General features: G+C 54.2%; 1 protein-coding gene across 4 annotated transcripts in view; it reads right to left on the bottom strand.

The window, feature by feature from the left end:
- Positions 1-341: 341 nt before the first annotated feature.
- HECTD4 (HECT domain E3 ubiquitin protein ligase 4) overlaps positions 342-20,403 on the bottom strand; it is a 150,604-nt gene continuing 130,542 nt past the window's right edge. For 3 of the 4 annotated variants that reach the window (XM_081113358.1, XM_081113360.1, XM_081113361.1), the window contains exons 61-76: positions 18,990-20,290; positions 17,930-18,137; positions 15,681-15,904; positions 15,434-15,585; positions 13,303-13,409; positions 12,556-12,679; positions 11,367-11,557; positions 10,573-10,719; positions 9,497-9,616; positions 8,798-8,953; positions 7,277-7,380; positions 6,930-7,151; positions 4,895-5,061; positions 4,377-4,572; positions 3,580-3,802; positions 342-2,478 (exon numbers count right to left, since the gene is read on the bottom strand). In XM_081113358.1, the coding sequence (XP_080969484.1) occupies positions 2,342-2,478; positions 3,580-3,802; positions 4,377-4,572; positions 4,895-5,061; positions 6,930-7,151; positions 7,277-7,380; positions 8,798-8,953; positions 9,497-9,616; positions 10,573-10,719; positions 11,367-11,557; positions 12,556-12,679; positions 13,303-13,409; positions 15,434-15,585; positions 15,681-15,904; positions 17,930-18,137; positions 18,990-20,290 (3,779 nt within the window). In that variant the 3' untranslated portion in view covers positions 342-2,341. The remainder of the gene's footprint in view (positions 2,479-3,579; positions 3,803-4,376; positions 4,573-4,894; positions 5,062-6,929; positions 7,152-7,276; positions 7,381-8,797; positions 8,954-9,496; positions 9,617-10,572; positions 10,720-11,366; positions 11,558-12,555; positions 12,680-13,302; positions 13,410-15,433; positions 15,586-15,680; positions 15,905-17,929; positions 18,138-18,989; positions 20,291-20,403) is intronic. The other variant, XM_081113359.1, reaches the window with a different exon arrangement.

The raw sequence follows: 20,403 nt of genomic DNA, 5'->3' as shown, positions 1-20,403 counted from the left end.
AATACTGCCATTTGCGACAACATGGATGGACCTAATGAAGAAACTCAGATTCAGAGAACAAGTGAATGGTGGTCAGATGGGAGGGGGGTTGGGAGGATGAGTGAAAAAGGTAAAGGGGTTAGGATGTACAAATAGCCAGTTATAAAAACAGTCAAATGGGTTGTAAAAAATAGTATAGGGAATACAGTCAATAATGTAATTACGGTATCAGGTGGATACTAGATCTGTGTAATCATAAGATGCAAATGTCTGACCACTGTGTTGTACGCCTGAAACTAATATTGAATGTCAACTGTAATTGAAAAATAAAATTTTTTTAAAAAGAGTAGATGATCACACAATTTTTAGGGAAAATCAAAATTAGATGAAGATTATTTATTGGTGAGACTTTTTTCCTGTAGTGAGCTTTCTTTACACAGCAGTGGTGTAAATAGCATCAAACTGAATGAAAAGTTTGTTAAATGCAACCATAAATAATTATAATAAATACACATCAAGTAACTTTACAGCACATGTGTTTTAGGGCCAAGGTTTAGATCTGTCTGGACCTCAATGTGCTCTCTGGGAGAAGCAGTCATGTTAGCAGCAGATAACTCACAGCTATCATCTAATCAAGTGATTGGCCAACAGAAGCTTCCCAACCCCCTCATGGGGAGGTAGCGAACAGAATTCTGAGTTCATTCAAGGGATGGGAAGGGTTAGAGGGAACTAAGAATTTAAAAGTACAGGAGGAAAAACCACTTCTAATAAATCCAAAGGCTCTTTCATTATGCAGAAATGAAACAAGAGGATCCTTGTCAGGACTACATCCTGCTGTGACCTCCAGTCGAGGGGGCTGTGGCCAACCACGTTCTCCAGACGGGACACTACAGGCACTCACCTCCAGACATTGGTCCCGCATCACATATAAGTGATGCAACGGGACGGTTAACCCAGGTTTATCTTTTCCTTGGGGCAGGGGATCTTTTCTACAATGGTCCTTAACGCAGTTCCTAGGAATAACAGGGAGGAGGTGGGATGCTAACGGCTCAAAAATCCACATGTTTCCAACAGGCAGAGGAAGGAGGAGCACACCCTCCTCTCACCAGCATTCACACTCCAAAACCACCTCTCAGCACTCACTCAGAACTTCAATATTCACAATATTATACAATAAATACAGTGATGAATTCTGTGAGAACTGGCAAGGCCCAAATGACAGTCCAACAAGATGGCATATGCTGCTCTTCAACAAAGTACCACTGGACAAAGACCCAGGGGGGGCACAAATGCACTGGGGCAGTGGGTGAGCTGGGCAGCCCAGCCCTGGCACACACTTACATGGGGCAGCGAGGGGGGTGCTGGGTGGGCCCAGCCGGGGGCAGAAGGACCTCCCTTGCATCTCCATCTGGACTGGAAGGTCTTAGTCACTGAAGCAGACCCCGAATTGAGCAGAGCACCTCAGACAGCGCTAAAGTGGGCGAGGGACCCTGTCCTCACCTCTCATCCCACTGCAGCGAGGAAGGGCCGCTTCTGAGCACAGGAGTGGGGAAGGCTTGCGTCACGTGTTTTCCTATCCAGTCCGTCTGGAGCACTGTCCCTCCGACTCCAGGTGTCCTCTCACCTCCTGGAGTGGGACGCAGCCGCCTGCCTCTGCGAACCAGCGTCAGAAGGAACCCTCTGGTCGCCTGCTCCCGAGCAGCACTCGGGGAACGCGGACCAGGGCCCAGAACTGACGGAGAGCAGAGTCTGAATGGGAAGGGACGGGGGGACCACTGTGGACTTTTCCTCAGAAAAGCCCAGACCATGAACAAGGCTCTAAAGATTCACACACAAGCCTCCCCTGTTAAGGTAACTGGTCCAACCACGTCAAGATGGAAGAAGGCCTGCAGGAGCCGTGACCAGGAGAAACTCCAGCTCCAGGCAGGTGGGGCAGGCCTGGCCACAGGCTTGTTTGTGGATGTGTTCTCGGAAGGAACAGGACTCTGAGTGGTCGCTGGCATCTCATCGCCAGCTTCCCGCTGGGTGGTTCTGTGATGTGGAACCATCTGGGGCCCTAGGGCATCAGAATCTGGTGGCCACGAAGGACAGTGTCCAGGAAGATCAAATGAGACACAAACGGAACTAAACTACCCTACAAACACCATGAACGGTAGCAAAAGAACCAACCCATCACGAACGTACAAATACAAAAGGTTAAGTCTTCCAGGAGGCCCTGGAATGTGGACAGAAGTTCAGAAAAGCAAAATGTCGCCAACTCCTCACGCAGGGCCCTCCCTGGAGGGACATGCCCGCAGCGGCAGGCTTTCCAAGCCGGCAGAGCAGTGCCTCGGTGACAGCCTAACTCTGGAGCTCCCTCCCTTCAGCCACTCAGGGGGTCTTCGCGGTAGTGAATGGCACAACGCAGTTTCTCCAGCATGATTTCCAGAGAGGAGTACTGGGGAAGCTTGATCATGAACATGCAGGTCTCCACACGGATGTAGCGAGAGTCTGGGGAACCTACGAGAAAAACGGGGTCCGTGTTAGAGGGCTGGGCCTGCGGCCGGGCTCGGATCCCTGGGAGCCCTAAGCCTGGCTGGCCCCTCACATGGGGCGGGAGGTGGTGCAGGAGAAGAGTCTGGAGGAGAAAAGGCAGACACACCACTGCTGTCCAGCACAGGCACCGGACTGCTGACCTGAGAGCCATCTTGTTGCAGACAGCAAAGGGTTGGTTTTTTAATTAAATTATTTTGCTGCATTTATTTATTTTTTCAATTTTTTAAAAAATCCTCACCCAAGGATATTTTTTCCATTGGTTTTTACTTATTTATTTTATCTTCTTTCCCATTGATTTTTAGAGTGAATGGAAAGGAGAGGGAGAGACAGAGAGAAACACCGATGTGAGAGAGACACATAGATTGGTTGCCTCCTGAATGCCCCCAACCAGGGCCGGAAGCCTGCAACTGAGGTACATGCTCTTGACTGGAATCGAACCCAGGACCCTTCAGTCTGCAGGCCAATGCTCTATCCACTGGGCCAAACCAGCTAGGGCTCTTTTGCTGCATTTAAAAGTTGAAAGATTAAAACATGTCTAGATTTTTAGCTTTAACAAATATTAGAAAATATATCAATACCAGTAGCCCTGCGCATGAATCCATGTGCCAGTAGCTCACCAGTTGCTTGCTGCCCTGCCCCCTCCTGTAGCTCTCCGTTGCCAGCTTGTAGCCAGTAGCTCGCTGCCGCCCTCCTGTAGCTCTCGGCCCACTGCCCTGCCCTCCTATAGTTCCCTCCGCCCCCTCTGCCCCCTCCTGTAGCTCTCTGCCACCCACTTGTAGCTCGCTGCCCCACCCTCCTGCTGATCTGTGATCCGGTCATTTCGTGGTCGGTCGCTAACGACCATTTGCATATTACATCTTTATTATATAGGACTGGACCTGTATTGCTACTTGGTGAAGGTCAGGTTTGGAAGGCATGTGACCCCTGGCCTTTCCGTCACTTACATCTGGGCTTTAGTGTTTGGGATCCCTGATCTGTTGTTCTCCCTCCCTCATGCAGGGCCCCATTCTAATCAGAGAAGGGCCTGTGCCTCCCAACTTGGCATATGACCAGGGAAGGCAGTACCTGCTGTGCCATCTGGGGGGGCGATCTTCATGGGGTATGGGGGCACATGGGCTGTGTCGGGGCCTCCGTCCTTGCAGGGGCAGGTGAACGGAATGCGTTCCTGGTTGCAGGCAAACTTAATGAACTTGCACAGCTCCTCCTGGGCAAACATCTCCAGGGCCCCCCAGAAGAACTCGATGTGCTGGTCCGTCTCCATCAGCCCCACCTGGTACATGGTGTGGGCCTGGGAAGAAAGGCCCCCAGATGTGAGCAGACCTGGCCTCTGCTGACCCAGGGCCTCCCCAGGGTAGGCCAATCCCAGGACAGAGTGCAGCAGGGAAATGATGGCCGCAGGACCCAGGGCGAGGACTATGCTGGCAGTGACCGCAGAGTTAGTTGTATCAGTGCTGGTTTGTGTGACTGTGACTGACCCCACTGGGCAGGTCCTGTCACCATTCCCACTAGAGGTGAAGTCACTTGGGCAAGGTCTCAGGTAGGAAGCAGCAACCTTGGGACACAGGGCCCAGTTGAGAGAAGCTGGCATGAGCTGAAGCATGGAGGGGTCTTGGCAAGAATGGTCCATCAGCTCAGAATGGTGGCTTAAGGCCTGAGCTCTGGAAGCAGGTGATCTGGGTACAAAGGTTGACTCTGCCACTTGCTGGCTGTGTGAACTTGGGCAAGTGACTTATGTCTTAGCTTTAGGTTACTCAGCTGTGAGACAGGGATGAGCACAGCTTCTCCCACATGCGAGGAGGAGGGTGCTGGGCGCAGGAAGTGCTGGGACAGGCCTTGCCTGCCCGCCCAGCCCCAGCACTGACCTTCAGGAACTCGAGGTTGATGTATGGGAGGCCGCAAGTCCGCAGCTCCATCTCCAGAGGGCTGAGAGTGGTGAGCAGCTGCAGGGGCACAATGGAGCCCAGGCCCGCCCGCACGGCGGTGGCGCACTCATCGTTCTGCAGCTCCCGCAGCCGCAGGCTCCGGATGGCAGCTGCGTAGATGTCCTTGTTCTCCCACCTGTGGGGTCAGGGGGCACAGGTGAGGGAACAGGCCGAGGCAGCTGATGGGGTTGCTCCTAGGTGCCCAGTTACCCAGGTTTTTGTCTTGGCAGCTCAATGAACTCTTCCTATGCCACCTCTGGTGTCACCACCTCAGCCGGTCTTTTCTAATATAAACGTCCCTCTGCTGAAGATGGTGCACCATCTTTCTTGATGCCCAGCGTCCTGCCTCATTTCCCTCCTGCTGGTGAAAGCTGCCTGCCACCTGACCGGGACCCCTGTGCCGCTATTAGAGCCCAGCCAGCCAGCTCGGCCAGTCCCCTCCGTGCGCACACACTCACGCCACAGGGATGTGCCGGCCGCGGCTGCACAGCTCCACTTCCTCGCCCGTCATGGTCAGGTAGGTGAACCGGCAGCAGGGCTTGTTGGGGCTGTCGGGGCTCTCAGTGGCCAGGTGCTGGGAGGCGATCTCGGCGCACAGGGCCTCCAGCTCGATCTCGTCGTTGATCTGGAGGCAGAGGCAGACAGGGGCTAACTGCCCGCCCCACTCCCAGGAGACAACCTCGATCTCCAGATGGGCAAACAGCAGGCAGTTTGGGTGGGGGCTCCCCTTGGCTATCATGAATGGCACGTGGCATGGGTCTGGCCAATCAGAGCCTGCCATCGGTTCAGGGTTGGGCCTGTGAGACCCCAACTGCAGGGCTTGTCCTATTTCTATTTGGAAGCAGCAGCCTCATTCACTGATGTGGACATGATTGTGAGATGGATCACCTTGTCTTGCTGGGGTCACCTTCAGACCAGGTATTGATGCTGTCATTTTAGCCCCGTTTGAAGCCGGAATCTCTTTGTGTACATTTCGTTAAGCTGGTTTGAGCTGGGTTTTCTATCACCTGCCAGCAGAGAGCCCTGACTTAATCCCATCTGTGGACGATATATGGGCGCCTCCACCATTTGGCACACCAAAATTATGTTCCAAAAGACAGCGATGTGCACGATGGGCTACTGAGATGACAGGATCTGACCCGGAGGAGTAGAAACCCGTAGCTCTGGGATGGTGAGGGTGCAAGTGAGGGTCTGAGCATGCAGTGTCCTATGCAGCAACCTGCCTGCCACGTGAAGGCTGCCGGCACCTCAGCAGAAGCTGAGAGCCTTTCTTCCTGGCTCTTGTGCTGCTCCCACCCCATGTAGTCCTGGTGTTCCTGGTGGCCTTGCCCAGCCCCTTCAGACAGAAGCCTTGCTGGACTATCTGCCTGGACACCTCTTCCACCCTGCCTGCCCCAGGCCCAGGCTGCCACCCACAGCCCCAGGAGACTTCTCAGAGCAGGGCCTGGTGGGCACTCACAAATGCCCAGACCATGGGGAATCCTGCTTTGACTGTTTGGACAATCCATCCTCCCTTTTCTTGCTGACAAGCCCACTGCCATCCAGGATCTCGGCTTTGCTGCTCCCTGGAGCCGTCTGCCCTCAAGTGGTGGCTAAGGGGATGGCTGTTACCGAGAGCCTGGCAGAGGCCCTCAGAGGCCCCTCAAGTTTTGTGCCAGAATCAGCTGACAACCTCCCTCAGCTGAGGTCCCCGTGGACAGGCACAAAGCCAGCTCCCCCGCAGCACAGGCAGGTGGCCTCAAGGAGAGGGGCTAGTCTGGAGGCCTTGGCCACACCACCCGCCGTCTCTCACCTGAGACGAGGGGTGAGGAGAGAGGGCCCCAGTCAGTGGACAGACCGGGGCCCCACTGGTACCCTCGCTCCAGCCAGCTCCCCTGTCTGGGCCTTATTTCCCCCCTGGCCTGTGGAAGGAAGTCTGAGGACAGCCTTCCTGCAGACCGGGGGCTCCATGAGGACAGGCTGTGAGCCCAAGGCAGGCCTATCTCATGCCTGCTGAACGCATGGACAGCCCAGAGCGGCTCCCACAGGCTCAACCAGAGCCTGGGCACCTGGCTAGTCTGTGTGCAGAGGGGTGGTTAGACACGGCTGTGTCCCCGCCGCCTCTCATCCCTGCACCAGGGGAGGGACGAAGAGCTCCATTCCCTCTGCCTTCCCTCCCATCTCAGGAGGTCCCAGAACTGAGCTGTGCTCTCACTGAGGTCCTGAAAGCTCTTTCCAGTGAAACTGGTCTGCTTGTAGCACTTCCAACCCCACCCCTCTGCTCACTCAGGGCCCGGGAACCTGTCACCCTGTGTCCCTGGGAGGCCTAGCAGGTCTGGTCAGGTCACCCGCAACGGCTGCTGTCAGGGAGGGAAGCCTTGTTGCCAGAGATGGCAGGTGTTCCTAATGCTCCCACCGGACTTACTTGGGGCCACAGAGGTGGCAATAAGGGAGGGTCCAGGGCACTGCTCTGGGGCCCTGCTGTCCCCTAGAATAAACATGCTTTTCACTTACACTTTCGAATTTCTTGACATAGTTGTAAGTGAGTATGTCTGCTTCCTGCAGGTCTTGGTCGGGGTCCAGGGGCTCCCCCACCAGTGTCTTCCAGAAGGAGGGCAGGAGGTCCAGGGGCAGAGGGACATCTGCTCGAATTGCGATTCCCAGCAGCTGCCCCAGGAAGTGCAGCAGCTGCTCCTCCCCATAGGTGATGGGGCTGGGGGTCAGGATGTACTTGCCCTGCATGTGGAGGCAGAGATGGGGTGACGGAGTGGCCTGGGAAACGTGTCCCAGAGCTGGCCCAGCCAGCGAGGGAGGCCTGTGAACGGGCAGAGCTGGTGCGGACACACCCTCGGGTGCCTTACCTTGTTCTTGTTGACGGCTGAGCTGGGGCACAGCAGCAGGAGGGACAGCGAGGAGCTCTGCAGCTCTTTGCACACCTGCCACAGGAAGTGGCGGAAAGAACCGCCTGCGGGCGGGACAGATGGAGCCCTATCAGCACTGGGGCTCTGCCAGCCTCCCCTGCCCAGCACACCCTGTCCGACCTGGGAAGAGCACTCATTGGCCAGCTGGGCCGCAGCAGGCGGAGTGGAGAGGAAACCTGCCTGCGGGCCGGGTGGGAGGCCTGGGGTCAGATCTGCCAGGTCACCGACCAACTGGGTGGCCTCCGTCTCTATCAGATGGGGACAGGAATTCTGCCAACCTCACAGGCTAGTGTCAAGAAAGCAAACGCAGGCCCTACGTGGGCAGCTCTCAGGCTGCGCGCTCACACTGATTTGTGGGCCTGTTGGCTCCATGTCCACCTTCGGTGCCAAGAGCAGGGCACCCGTTTCACTCAGCTCTGCTCCCACGAAGGCCCGGTGCTCAGATTTTGTTCAGGGAACGCGAAAGTGAATGGATGATGCGTGAACACATGCAAAGGGCACTGGGCAGTGATCAGCTTCCCATGGCGGCCACTCCGAAGGTGCCTTTGGGTTCTTGAAAAACTCCTCTCTGTGGCCAGGCCTCCTCTCCCCCGTGTGCTCCCGGCCAGCGCCCCACAGTCAGGAAGGTCTCAGGACAACTGTGCGTGCCTGGCCAGAGCCAGGTGGGAGACCTGCTTGGGGGCAGATGTCAGGGCCTGGCCCTCACTCAACTTCACGAAGAGGCAGATTTGCCTGCTGAAGCCACCAAGTCCAAGGGCGGGACTTTGGAATCGGACAGACCTGGGCTGAACCCCAGGAAGCTGCCTGACCCAGGTCTGCGAAGGGGGGCAATGCTGGCCTCTTGTGACATTTTGGTGCTTTGAGGAGTGGGGGGGTTGGGCAGGGGCCTGGCATGTTCTGAGCACTGGGGGGCGGGGAGGTGGCAGAGGACACCCAGTGCTGCTGGGATGTTGCGGCCCCAGCAGCCTCCCCCCAGTGCCCAGGTGAAGAGCTGGGCTTCTCCCATGCAGAGTGGAGACATTTCCTGACTGTTTGGGGCTAAAAGTGACCGAAAGGACCATGAGGCAACATTTCCTCACCCTTACAGAGTGACATGACAGAAAGTCCCATTTCCGTCAGGGGCTCCAAATGCCCTCTCTCTCACGGGCACTTACAAGCTCTCAGCCCAACCAGCCCCGCAGCCAGGGGCTCCCCTGGGGCGGAGGCCAGTCCGCACTGAGGACATGCTGCCTGGCGCACTTAACAGCAAAAGCAGAAGTGCGTCCCTGAGCCCGGGAATGGCAGACAGTTCCCGCCAGGGGCAGTGCTGGCTTCTGCAGAGCAGAGGTTGAGGAATCGGCTTTGAGTGTTGCTAATGGGGGAACTCCTGGCAGTTTAGGCTAAAAATCAGCACAGGAAACGTACTCTAAACACGGCTCCACCCTCGGCTGGGCGAGGAGGTCTGATGGGGCTGCCACTTACTGGTGCCATGGACCTCCTCCCCGGTGAAGCGGATGTTGAAGGCATAGGTGGGGTCACCGCCGCTGGCCAGTTTGACACAAAGCTGAGACGATGGCACGGAGGCCAGCTGCCTGGCAGCTTGGCAGAAGTAGGAGTTTTCAGAAGCTCTGATCTCCCCTGGAGAGAGAAAGGAACTGAGAACACCCACCGACCCCGGGGCAGTGTGCGGCACCCCCATCTCTGCCTGTGGCTCAGCCCTCACCCTGCCGCCTCGACAGGCCCCTGGACTTCTCTCTGCTCTGGGACACCTTCCCATCTCTCCGGTGGTGCCCTCCTGAAGCCACTCCCGGTTCTCCAAGTGTCGGCTCCTCTGGTCCCTCCTTTTGTCTCCTGGGGAGGTCACCCCCACCCCGGCCCCTCTCTGTGATGCCAGAAACCCGATGTTAGCAGGTCCCTGGCCAACCAGAATGAAGTCTACATGTCCCACCCTCCCCTGCAGTAGGTGTGGCCAGGGTGAGATGTAAGGAAAGGGTCCTCTCCCTCATGCTGCCTGGAGCGCAGAGCTCTCATGTGAGGAACCTGCAGGTGGAAGCCACATGGATGGGGACTGTCCCCCAGCCCTGGACTCCCTTCTTCTGGAGGCTCTGTTATGTGTGCAAACTCACTTGTTTGAATGCAAGCGCTGCTGCTGCGCCTGCTGGTCTGCGTAGCTAGTCTTACCTCCCACGATTTCCAGGGGGTCCAGGGTGATCTCCGGCGCCGCGTGGTCCGCGGTCCTCTGCACGGTGGCGTTCAGGACCCGGTTCATGACAGTCACCTTCGTGTCATAGAAGATCAGCCCTGACGGGAGGAATTGGAGAGGCTGGGTGGGGCTGCTTCCTTTCCTTCCCCGTTACCAAGGCCTGGTGGAGGCCACGCTGCGTCCTCCTGGACGCCCTTCAGGCCCTGGGTGGGGTCCTCAATGGTCTTTATGCAGGACAATTTGTTAGGATCTACCTCAGTGGTTCTCAACCTTCTGGCCCTTTAAATACAGTTCCTCATGTTGTGACCCAACCATAAAGTTATTTTCGTTGCTACTTCATAACTGTAATATTGCTACTGTTATGAATCTTAATGTAAATATCTGATATGCAGGATGGTCTTAGGCAACCCCTGTGAAAGGGTCGTTCGACCGCCAGAGGGGTCGCGACCCACAGGTTGAGAACCGCTGCTCTACCTGAACGCTAACTCACAAACCCATGGACTCTGTCACGCCCAGGAGGCACCCAGTTGGTGGAAATACAAACCAAAACACATAGCGAACTAAGAGGTTTGCTGCAGCGTTTCCTGAAACAGCAACAATAAAACCACCCCAGTGTCTATCAATAGAGAAAGGCTGTGAATCAACTGTGAGCCCTGACAGGTGGTCTGTGAGGTGAGGCGGTTCTGTGGATGCCCACAGAGGTCTGAGGCAGGCTACCAAACAGAAAATGGAACTGCAGAACAGGACAGATAAGACCCATTCTGATTTTACAAATAAGACAAAAATGGGTCTATTTGTATGTGAAAAATCTGGAAGGACACTCGTCTGCTCATTGCCGTCTCTGGGAAGCAGACAGTAGTTCGGAGCTTTAACGGGTGTTTGCCGAGCCCAGAAAACTGCTCTTGGGCGGACCAGCTGCTCCAGAGGAGACGTGCACGTCACGTGTAGGCTGGGTGTGGGGGTGTCATCCTGGGCAGTGGCCTGGATGTGGGCAATGGCCACGTGACATGACATGCCACTGCCTGTCGGCTGGCCCTGGAGGCCCGGCACTGACCTTTGGCCTCCTTGAGCAGGGCTGCGATGCTGCGGGCGTACATGGGCGTCGGGCGCAGCTCCACCAGGGGCAGGAAGAAGGTCTCCAGCGTGGTGTTCAGGGACTGGAGCAGGGCGAAGCGCAGGCGCAGGCTCTCGATGGGCACGTCTGCGGGGGGAGGGGGGCAGTTAGGCTGGGGTCTCAGCAGAGCGAGGCTGAGACTCCATTTGTGAACAAACTCAGGTGGTCCTTGCCCACTGTGGATTTTACCCTCCAATGTGCCTGTGACAAAGGGCAAGGCCCAGGCAGGCCAGCGAGAGGCCCTGGGTTGACTGTGTATTATATTTTTAAACTTATAATTTTGAAATAACCACCAACTTGTAGAGAGTTGCAACAACAGTGCAGAGTCCTGTGTACCTTTCCCCCAACGTGAGATCTAACCCAGGAAGTAGGGGTTCTGGCACGCTCTCCTTTGTCTGTCCTCACACCCGTCTCCTCTCCATCTGTGAGAGGCAGATGTTGGGACAATTCCTTGCCCACGATTCCCTTCACAGTATCCAGGAGAGAGCCGCGTGTGGCTGTGTGGGTGTGCAGGCGGAGCAGCAGCCTGGGGTACACGTGGGGACAGGCACAGAAACAAGCCAGGACCCATCTGCCAACATGCGACAGCGGTCATTTTCCAGGGCTTATGGAGAATGTCCTTTTCCTGTGCGCATTATTTCTGTGTGTGTTCCTGGTACCGTCATGGGGGCTCCCCGACAGGGCAGGGCAGTGGAGGGCGGTGTCTGGAAAGGCATTTCCCCAGGGCCACATACTCAAGAGACAGGCCACTCTGGGGTCGGTGGTGTCTGCGGGGTCCAGATACACCTCGTGGGGGTGGAGCCGCGCGGGCGTGATGGCCAGGTGGCGGCACAGCCGGTTAATGTACTGCACGAGCGCCACGTCCATCTCCAGGGTCCACTTCCGTGAGGCCTTGTGCGCGTGGCGGACATCGATGCAGGCGCACCTAGGGGGCAGAGGGCACGGTGGGGCAGGGCCTTCTGTCCTCCAGAGCCAATGACACACAGGAGCGAGCCCTTCTAGCTATTACAGACATGTTGCTTTAGAATTAGTTAGCTGTCCAATTTGTTCCCTTCCCTCTTAAAATATAGTTTCTCATTCAAAGTGGGTGATTCTCCTTTCAACTCAAATCCCCAAACGCATCTGTTTACTGGTTTTCAAAACAAGTCAGAAAAGGTGCTGCTGCCCCAAGAAGCCCAGGCCGGACTGCGATCACCTCTGTGCCCCAAGGAAGGCACAAACAGTTTCTCTGCTCGGAGAACAGACTCGTAAAGCGCCGCCCCTTCTCCAGGCCCAGCACCCACTGCTGTGGGTGAGGGGCTGGAGGGAGAGGGTAAGGAGACTGTTTTGGTTTACAAACACCTTGTCTGCTTTGGGCTCATGTAGAACTAGAAAGGGGAAAGCAGATGTGTCTGACCATGAAGACGCAAGAGCAGTGACCTTGCTGTGCCTGACAGGGACAGAGGGAATGAAAGACTCGGAGAGAAAAGAAACTGTCCCCATTAGGGACTGAAATGTGTTTCTTCCCTCCCCTCCCCCACTCACACGCTGAAACCCACTGTGACTGTATTTGGAGACAGGCCCTAATGTAGTGGGACAGGTGCCCTTACAAGAGGGACAGACCGCAGGGATGCCTCGCACAGGTGACCAGCGCACAAGGTGGCCATCTGCAAGCCAAGGAGAGGCCACAGGAGAAACCACGCTGCTCACACCCTGATCTTGGACGTCCAGCCTCCAGAACTGGGAGGAAATGAATTTCTGTTGTTCAGAACAGGGTTTGTTTTCAAATGGGTATGGAAACCCGCTTTACCATCTAGAAAGTTAGAAAAAAACTCACTAGGCATTAAAAATGGCAGAGAGAATGGCTTCACAGGAAGTATTTTCTTGGGCAGGCACCCAGTGGCTGAAAATCCTTTTTATAGGGGTTGAGGGACCACCTCTTACCTCTCAAAGTGGAGGTCATAACCACAGGATAAAATCGCCCTCCAGACACTACGGATGTCTTGCTTGGCTCGATCAACAACAAACTTGTGAAATCCTTCCAAGGTCAGATACTTTTCCTCTGGGACTGATGGAAAGCGTGTGTGTTAGGAGCTTGGTGAGAACTGCGCACAGTGGGGCCACACAACATGCTCTGGTTGCATCCTCTTTCAGGGCCAATCTATCTAGTCCCCTTCTATCTCCTGTCACTCCAGCCATCTCCACCCACTGCTACCTACACGCATCACCTGACCTTATGGGGTCCCCGCAGCCTCACCTCACCTGTCTGGTCACCAAGTAATGCAGTGCTTTTCTGATAGTCCCTTCTCTCTCTCATCTCGAACACTCCTGACTAATTTTGTGACAATGGGAATAGCTTTCTCCAACTCTGCCTGGGCCTTTAGGAGGCTAAAATGCTAATGTTCCTGGAAGAGAATTCCCAAGCAGATGTCCAGATTTTACTTTCAGTTGCAGTCATCTAGTCTTTGCCCTGGATAGATGGTATTTCTGGAGATGCTATTTTGACCTCCTTAAGTTCATGGTCATCAAAGCAGCATTCTGGGCCAGTGTCTTTGGAGATGCTGTCCCTGCCTAAACTAAAGCCAAGGGCGCCCAGCTAGTCAGGCAAAAGCAAAGAGGTTGGTTCCCGGTGGACCGCCCATCCCCAGGAGGAAGCCGCTCCCAAGCCTGCAGGCCCACGCGCTCACTCACCTTCTTGCTTTTTGGTGGGTGACTTTTCTGGGTCCTTTTCATCTGGCTTGCTCTTTTCTGGGGACTTGGGCTTCACAGTTGGCTTCTTCTCACTCAGAGCAGATCTGCTGTAGACGAAAGCACTGCAATCAGGATGCCTGCGCCGCCCCTCCTCCTGAGAGGCACGTGGAGCCTCCCCTATGCATTAGCTCACACCCCCAACTACGGCTCAGGGTTCAGACGGGGATGGGTTTGAGATCAGCTTTGTTCTGACCCAGAATAGTTTACGGAGCAAATGATCAGGACAAATGATATTGTCAAATATGAAAAACGCTGAATAAACACTTTTCAAATGTTCTTTATACTTCAGAGCTGCACTGTCCAGGAAGAAACCACGAGCCACATGTAACTCCTTACGTTTAAATTAGTAAAATAACATCACAAGTTCAGGTCCTTGGCTGCACCCACACATTTCGGGTGCTCGCGTGTGACCACGTCTGGAATGGCCCAGCCGGGAACAGCACAGCTCCAGCCCCACAAGAAGTTCTAGCGGACGGAACTGACTGAAAAGCACTATTTATTTATAATTAATAAAAAGACCCCTTATTTTCTGATTATTTAAACAATTCCTCTAGAGCAGCGGTTCTCAACCTGTGGGTTGCGACCCCTTTGGCCGTCGAACGGCCCTTTCACAGGGGTCACCTAAGACCATCCCGCATATCAGATATTTACATGACGATTCATAACAGTAGCAACATGACAGTTATGAAGTAGCAACGAAAATAACTTTATGGTTGGGTCACAACATGAGGAACTGTATTTAAAGGGCCAGAAGGTTGAGAACCACTGCTCTAGAGACTCCTGCTAGGTAACACTTTGCTATCAGAGTTTCAACTGTGAGTACTTGTGAGTCATAAGCCCGTATCTAAAGAAAAATCTATTAATATGTATGCATATCCACATGGAATAGTAGGTAGCTATTTACAAAAAGGAATGAGGCCGCCTGGTGTAGCTCAGTGGTTGAGCCAAGAGGTCACCAGTTGGATTCCCGGTCAGGGCACATGCCTGGATTGCAGGCTCCATCCCCAGTAGGGGGCGTGAGAAGGCAGCCAATCGGTGTCTCTCTCATCGAAGTTTCTATTTCTCTGTCTCCCTTCCTCTCTCTAAAATAAGTAAAAACCATATTAAAAAGAAAAATGGAATGAGGAAGTTCTTTCTGTGCAGAATTAGTAAAGGGAAACAGCCAGGACTGGCAGTAGCAGAGCGCCCCTCCCCCGTCTTGGGCGTGTGTGCGTGTGTGTGTGCGTGCGTGTGTGCGTGTGCGTGTGCGTGTGCGTGCGTGCGTGTGTGTGTGTGTGTGTGTGTGTGTATTTGCTTGTGTAGAGAGTACTGGGAGGCTACGGAAGTAACACTGGCGTCTCAGGGACCCGGAGGCTTGAGGATGGATGGGGAGAAGGGTGGCTTTTCACTGCATATACTTTGAAATTTTGTACTATTTTAGCCATTTAACATTTAAGAAGAGAACAGATACGCATAAACACAAAGTTACGCACTTAAGTGTTCATTAAAAGCAGTCGCTATGCTTGGGTAGCTCCATTTTTTTCAATATGCACGTATTCAGCCCTAGCTAGTTTGGCTCAGTGGATAGAGCATCGGCCTGAGGACTGAAGGGTCCTGGGTTCGATTCTGATCAGGGGCACAAGCCCGAGTTGCAGGCTTGATCCCCAGTGGAGAGCCTGCAGGGAGCAGCCAATCAATGATTCTCTCTAATCGTTGATGTTTCTATCTCTCCCTCTCCCTTCCTCTCTGAATCAATAAAAATATATTTTAAAAAAATATGCACATATTCATTTCATAGTCTTTGTACAATAACTACACATTATTTGTGTGGTTAACAGAGGTTAGAAGTTTTGAACAAGTCTGTACATCTTAGATGTTTTACTGTTTAGACTGGTGTGCTATCCAGCCTGCATGGTCCAAATTTTACTATTCTTGTGAATAAAATGAAATGCTCTCTCAGGTGACAAGCCGAGGACTAAAAGGGCCCCAGGAGCCGAGAAGGCCCAGGATGTCTGGCCTCCCAGGAACCTGCCAGGAGGTGGTCCCTGTGTCCCCCTGCCCGGCCCATCTCCTGAGCAACGAGGGCGCCCACCTGACGCTGTTGAGCACGGCCTTGTCCTTGGCGGGTGGCTTGGTGATGGGCCGTTTGGTGCTCACCACCTTCACCGGGTGCTGCTCCTTTCCCGCTTTGCTGTACTTGCTCTTGTCGAACTTGGGCTTCGGCACGCCGTATTTCCTCAGGATCTGCGGGGCACCAAAAAGGACAGGGCCCTCAGGCTCCCCCTGAGGCACACCCTAGGCTCGGCACAGGCACATGCACGACGGGGCGGGGCAGCTACCTGTGTGAGCTGGTCCTCCAGCACCTTCTTTGGAGGCCGGACATTGGTGAAGAAGAGGTGGAGGAGGTTGCCTGGTGTCTGGGAGTTGATCTGCTCTTTGCTGAGATAAATGTCAGACACTTTGATGGGCTTTGCCGGGGTCAGGCTCAGCGTCTGCTCTGAATGGGCACAGCTCTTAAATATCTCCGTCAGCACCTCTCGGGCCCCGGGCACCAGCTTCTCACCTGTCACAGGATGAGGGCAGGCAAAACAATTCTGCCGTGAGCGCACCAGGTCAGGATGCACCCTGCAGCATTTTATTTATTTTTCATAAACAATTTACTTTTAAGAGTGGGAAACAGACATTCAGTGGTGATGATGAGCCCACTGAAGCCTCATGTCCCCTTTGGGAAACACACCTCAGCTCCACGCCCAGACTGCTTTGCTGTAAGGTGTGGCCCTGTGACCTAGGACGGTAGCCACTCCTCTGCACTCATCCCCTCGCTGGCTGCAGGCAAATGACAAGGCCCCCTGAAGAGCTGACTGGTTTCTTCCTCTCTGGGGGTGTCACACACAGAGCCACACCCAGGTCAGGCCCAGCTAGGAGAACCAGGGCACGAAGGCCTTGCTGGCATCTGGGCTGAGGGTGGGGGGACAGGTGTGAGGAAGAGGTAGTCGAACCCTAAGAGCTGAGTTAGCGGAACCACAACTTAAAGAATATTGAGAAAACACACGTGGCAGGAACAAGGCAAATGTGTCACCAAAGACTGGGCACCTTTTGTGGAAGGTTTGACTCTAACAGAATCAGGAACTAGAACTAAATTCAGATTCAAAGTACGAAAAAACTGGGAAAGCACTAATTATGGCAGAAAAAGACCTCAGGCTTCCCACGATCTGGCACGTCCCATGTGGGCAGCTGAAGGGGCGCAATATCCACCAACAAGGGAACAGGCCCGAGCGGGCGAGGAGAGCAGGACAGCGCCCCACACCTCTCAGGCACAAAATTCCCCCAAACTCAGTGATACATATTGTAATGCAGTATTTTAAAAATTAAAATTAATATAAAAATCCATGATGAGCAAAATATAACAGTACTGTAGTGAGCCATATTAAAGCCCGATGCAAAAGGAAAAATCAGAAATATTGATTTTGTCTTTATGTAAAATGTTAACATTTTGTTCATTATACTTAAATTTAACTTTTATGAACAGTTCATTAAAATGTTATTTATCTAGATTATTAACTTTTTGGGAGCCCCATTAAATTTTGTGCCCAAGGCCTCACCCAACCCTAGTCCCAATGCTGAGAGAACATTTCAAAACTTCATGTCTGGGGAATAAAATCTGAAACAGTAACAACAAAACCCATACTCAGGATTACATTTTTGTACACAAAAACCAAAACAAACTCAACAACCCGATTATGAAATTTCTAACATTAAAGATTTAGAAAAAACGCTGTGATTAAAAATTGAGAGACTGGTGCGAAATACAAACAGGAACACAAAGAACTGAATGACAAAATGAAAGAAGACAAACTGCTGCCGCGTCGGGAGTGCAGCCGGCCGAGCGGCTGGCTCCTGGCAGGCCTTCTGCTGACTCAGCTCTGGGGCCCCCAGCAGAGCCCGGGTCCTGGATGCACAAACGGAGTGGGCAGCCAGAGAGCGTCGACCCGCCTAAGAGCCGCCAGAACGACAAAGAGGAACTTGTGAAAAAGGAGCTGGAACTGTTTCCTCCCCAATAATTAGTTTTACAGGGTGAGGCATTCACTGTCCTCAAGTCCACGACCAAATCCTCACCAGCAATGTAAGCGGTACAGTCTAGCTCCAGAGGACAGAACACAATAAATACACTTCAAGTTGAACAAGAGGGTGCCTGGTGAGATAAAAAGGAACATGACTTGAATGCAAGCCCACATTCAGGTCTAAGCCGGCTGTGGCAGTGCAATTCCTGGTGTCCTCTGGCTGCCCGACGGCCCTCTAGCCCTGACAGCCAGGAGAGGGTAGGAGTGCTCTCTCTACCTCATACGAAGATGCACGCACTGAATCCTCCATTGGTCAAGCGATGAACCTCTTGTCCATCTCCCCAACACCCCAAATCATTTCTTAAGTCTGCAAATCCTAGGAGTGCCCCCAGAGTTCCTCTATGAGATGTAAAAAATAGGGGACATTGGGAATGGGGAGGGGGAGGGGGATAATTTTCATTCAATTTTTTCTGTAAATTTGAAACTGCTCAAAAAAAGAATATTCATTTAAAAAATCCATAACCCACCTTTAACTGACTTGTCATTGAAATAATCTTCTAACCCCGGGCTTCCCTGAGTGTCAAACAAACTCTGATTTACTACAGACACAGTGAGAATCTCTTCCGTCGACATTTCCATCAATTCATCTTCACCGTCCAAACTGGATAAACCGATCAAATCATTATTGTTAAATAAACTTGCTCGAATTTTCTCGATTTTGGCTCGGGATCTTATCTGTGTGGACAAAGAAAAGGGTCAGGACTGGAGTAGAGGGTGGCCTCCTTCAAAAGGAATGACCTCGGCCTCCTCCCTGCCCTCCCCTGGACTCTCCTCATCTTCAGTGTTGGGCAAGTGGCCCCTCTCTCCCCTGCACCGACAGCACCACCTTTAGGGAAACACTTCAGTCTGTGGCTTTACCCAGAGCCCAGGGGACTGGAGTCCTCGCCAGCCTCAGAGCAAGTCCTCAGGGAGAAGGCAGCTCAGTTAAAGATGCGACTCTGGGGGGCAGACCGACCGACCGCTGGGCCTGTGAGGCCCCTTTCAGGAAGGTCGTGAGGACACTCTTCCCAGCGCTCCCTCTATACCCGATGAGGGAGGACAGCTTTGCTCTGAGCCTGACCCCCATTACACAGGGATGCAGGGTTTCTAAACAAGGTGGCCCGAGACACAGGTGGCATCTTGAAGTGGAAATGAGACCCGGCTCCCTGTATCACCTGAAACTCAGCATCACCTGGGACAAGGCGAGAGCCTGTCCTCACTGCTTATTGAGCTCCCTCCTGTGATGGCCACAGCAGTGAGGCCTGCGCTGGAATGCACTTGATAGAGCCCACTGTCAGGCAAGGCCAGCCCCTTGGGCCCTCTGCCTGCTCCCACTCACAATGAGCTGGTTTACTTTTGACATCAGACTGGACAGCACTCAGATCTGTGACCTCAAACTCAGGTAATGAGCCTAACAAATCACTGTTTCCAAAAGCTGCCCCAGGGAGCCCCTAAGTCCCTAGGACATAATGCTGGGAACCTAAAAGAGGCTTGAGGGATTCAGAGTGCTCATGATTTTAGTGGTTGCCTAGGCGGGAGAGCAGTTACCTCCACGACTGCAAAGCCTTTGATGGGGCGCGCCGCGAGCGGCTGGTTGTCCAAGGACGTGACTGTGTACATGGAGCCCATGTCTGACGCTGAGGCTGTCTCTGCGTTGTCCAGCGGCTCCCCCAGGCTGCCCAGGCTGCCCAGGCTGCCAGTGCTGCACAGGGAGATGTCCAGGCTCTCCTGGCTGGACACCACATGGGGCTCCAACAAGCCAGGAGGGATGGGCAGCTCCAGGGCTATAGGCAACAGATCCATAGACAGGTCGCTGACTGTCTGCGAGATGCCCTGGGAGCTGCAGATGGAGGCCTGACTGGTGGAGGCGGATGCACTGATGCTCATGGCAGGGGTCAGGCTGCTGGACGTGCTGACTTCCAAGCTGTCCGTGCTGGGGAAGCCGAGGGTCTTCTCTGGCTCGGCTTTCCCATCACTGCCCTCGGCCTTGTCTTTTGGCTTCTTGGGGTCTTCGTCCTGCAGGGGAATGTAGATCTCATCTTTAAAGACCCCGCCGTGGGCATTGCAGGCCTTGCGGATGGCACCTCTGACGATGCCCTCGTCCAGGTGGGTCGGGATTCCGGAGATCACCAGCAAGCGGCTGTGGGCAGTTGGGCCTACCAGGGCCTGGCAGGCATCGGCAATGGCGTCGCTCGTCACGCCCAGCCCCTGTGGGTCCTTCCTGGTGAGGTGCCGGAGAATGATGAGCAAGGTGAGGGCTCTATGGAACCACAGCATGTCCTCGGGCTTGCTGCCCCCGATGCTGAGCAGGCTGGAGTCGGAGTCCACGGAGCGGGACGACTGGCGCTTCCCAGAGGAGGAGGCCTTTTCCCGCTTCATCTTGACTTTCTTCCTCTTGGACAGGAGGCTGGGGCTCTGTGGTGTCTGTCCTGGGGAGGACGAGGAGGAGGAGGACGAGTCACTGAGGTTTGGGGTGGTTGCTGAGGTCACTCCGCTGGCCGTGACACTCATGTTGGTAGGCAGGGTCACTTCGGCCACTGCCAGGCAGCCTTCCATGAGTGCATGGAAATATGTGGAGAACCTGCCCTGGTCGGGGGCCGCCGCTGTCCCCGAGCCTCCGCTACCAGAGACCCAGCTCTGGGTCTCCTCGTCGTACAGCTTGTGCAGCTCGGACTGCAGGGCCATCAGCATGGCCAGACAGGGGTTCAGCTGCAGGGCAATGGAGGAGGACAGGCCAGCCGGGTGCTTCCTCTGCTCCAGCGCGTGCACCGCACGCAGCAGCTCTGCCAGGAGATGGAAAACGAGTTCCTTCACGCAGGCCGCCATGTCCGTGGTCCACAGGAAGTTTCCTGAAGCAAAAACAACGCAACAGCAGTTACTCGTAGAGCACTCGCTATGTGCTAGGCTCTGTTCTAAGCACTTTGACGGGTGCAACCCTCACAGCAACCCTGTGAGACAAGTA

This window comes from Myotis nattereri (genome assembly GCF_964212035.1).
Source record: "Myotis nattereri genome assembly, chromosome: 19".
Lineage (NCBI taxonomy): Eukaryota > Metazoa > Chordata > Mammalia > Chiroptera > Vespertilionidae > Myotis > Myotis nattereri.
This window is presented reverse-complemented; position numbering and strand designations above follow the sequence as displayed.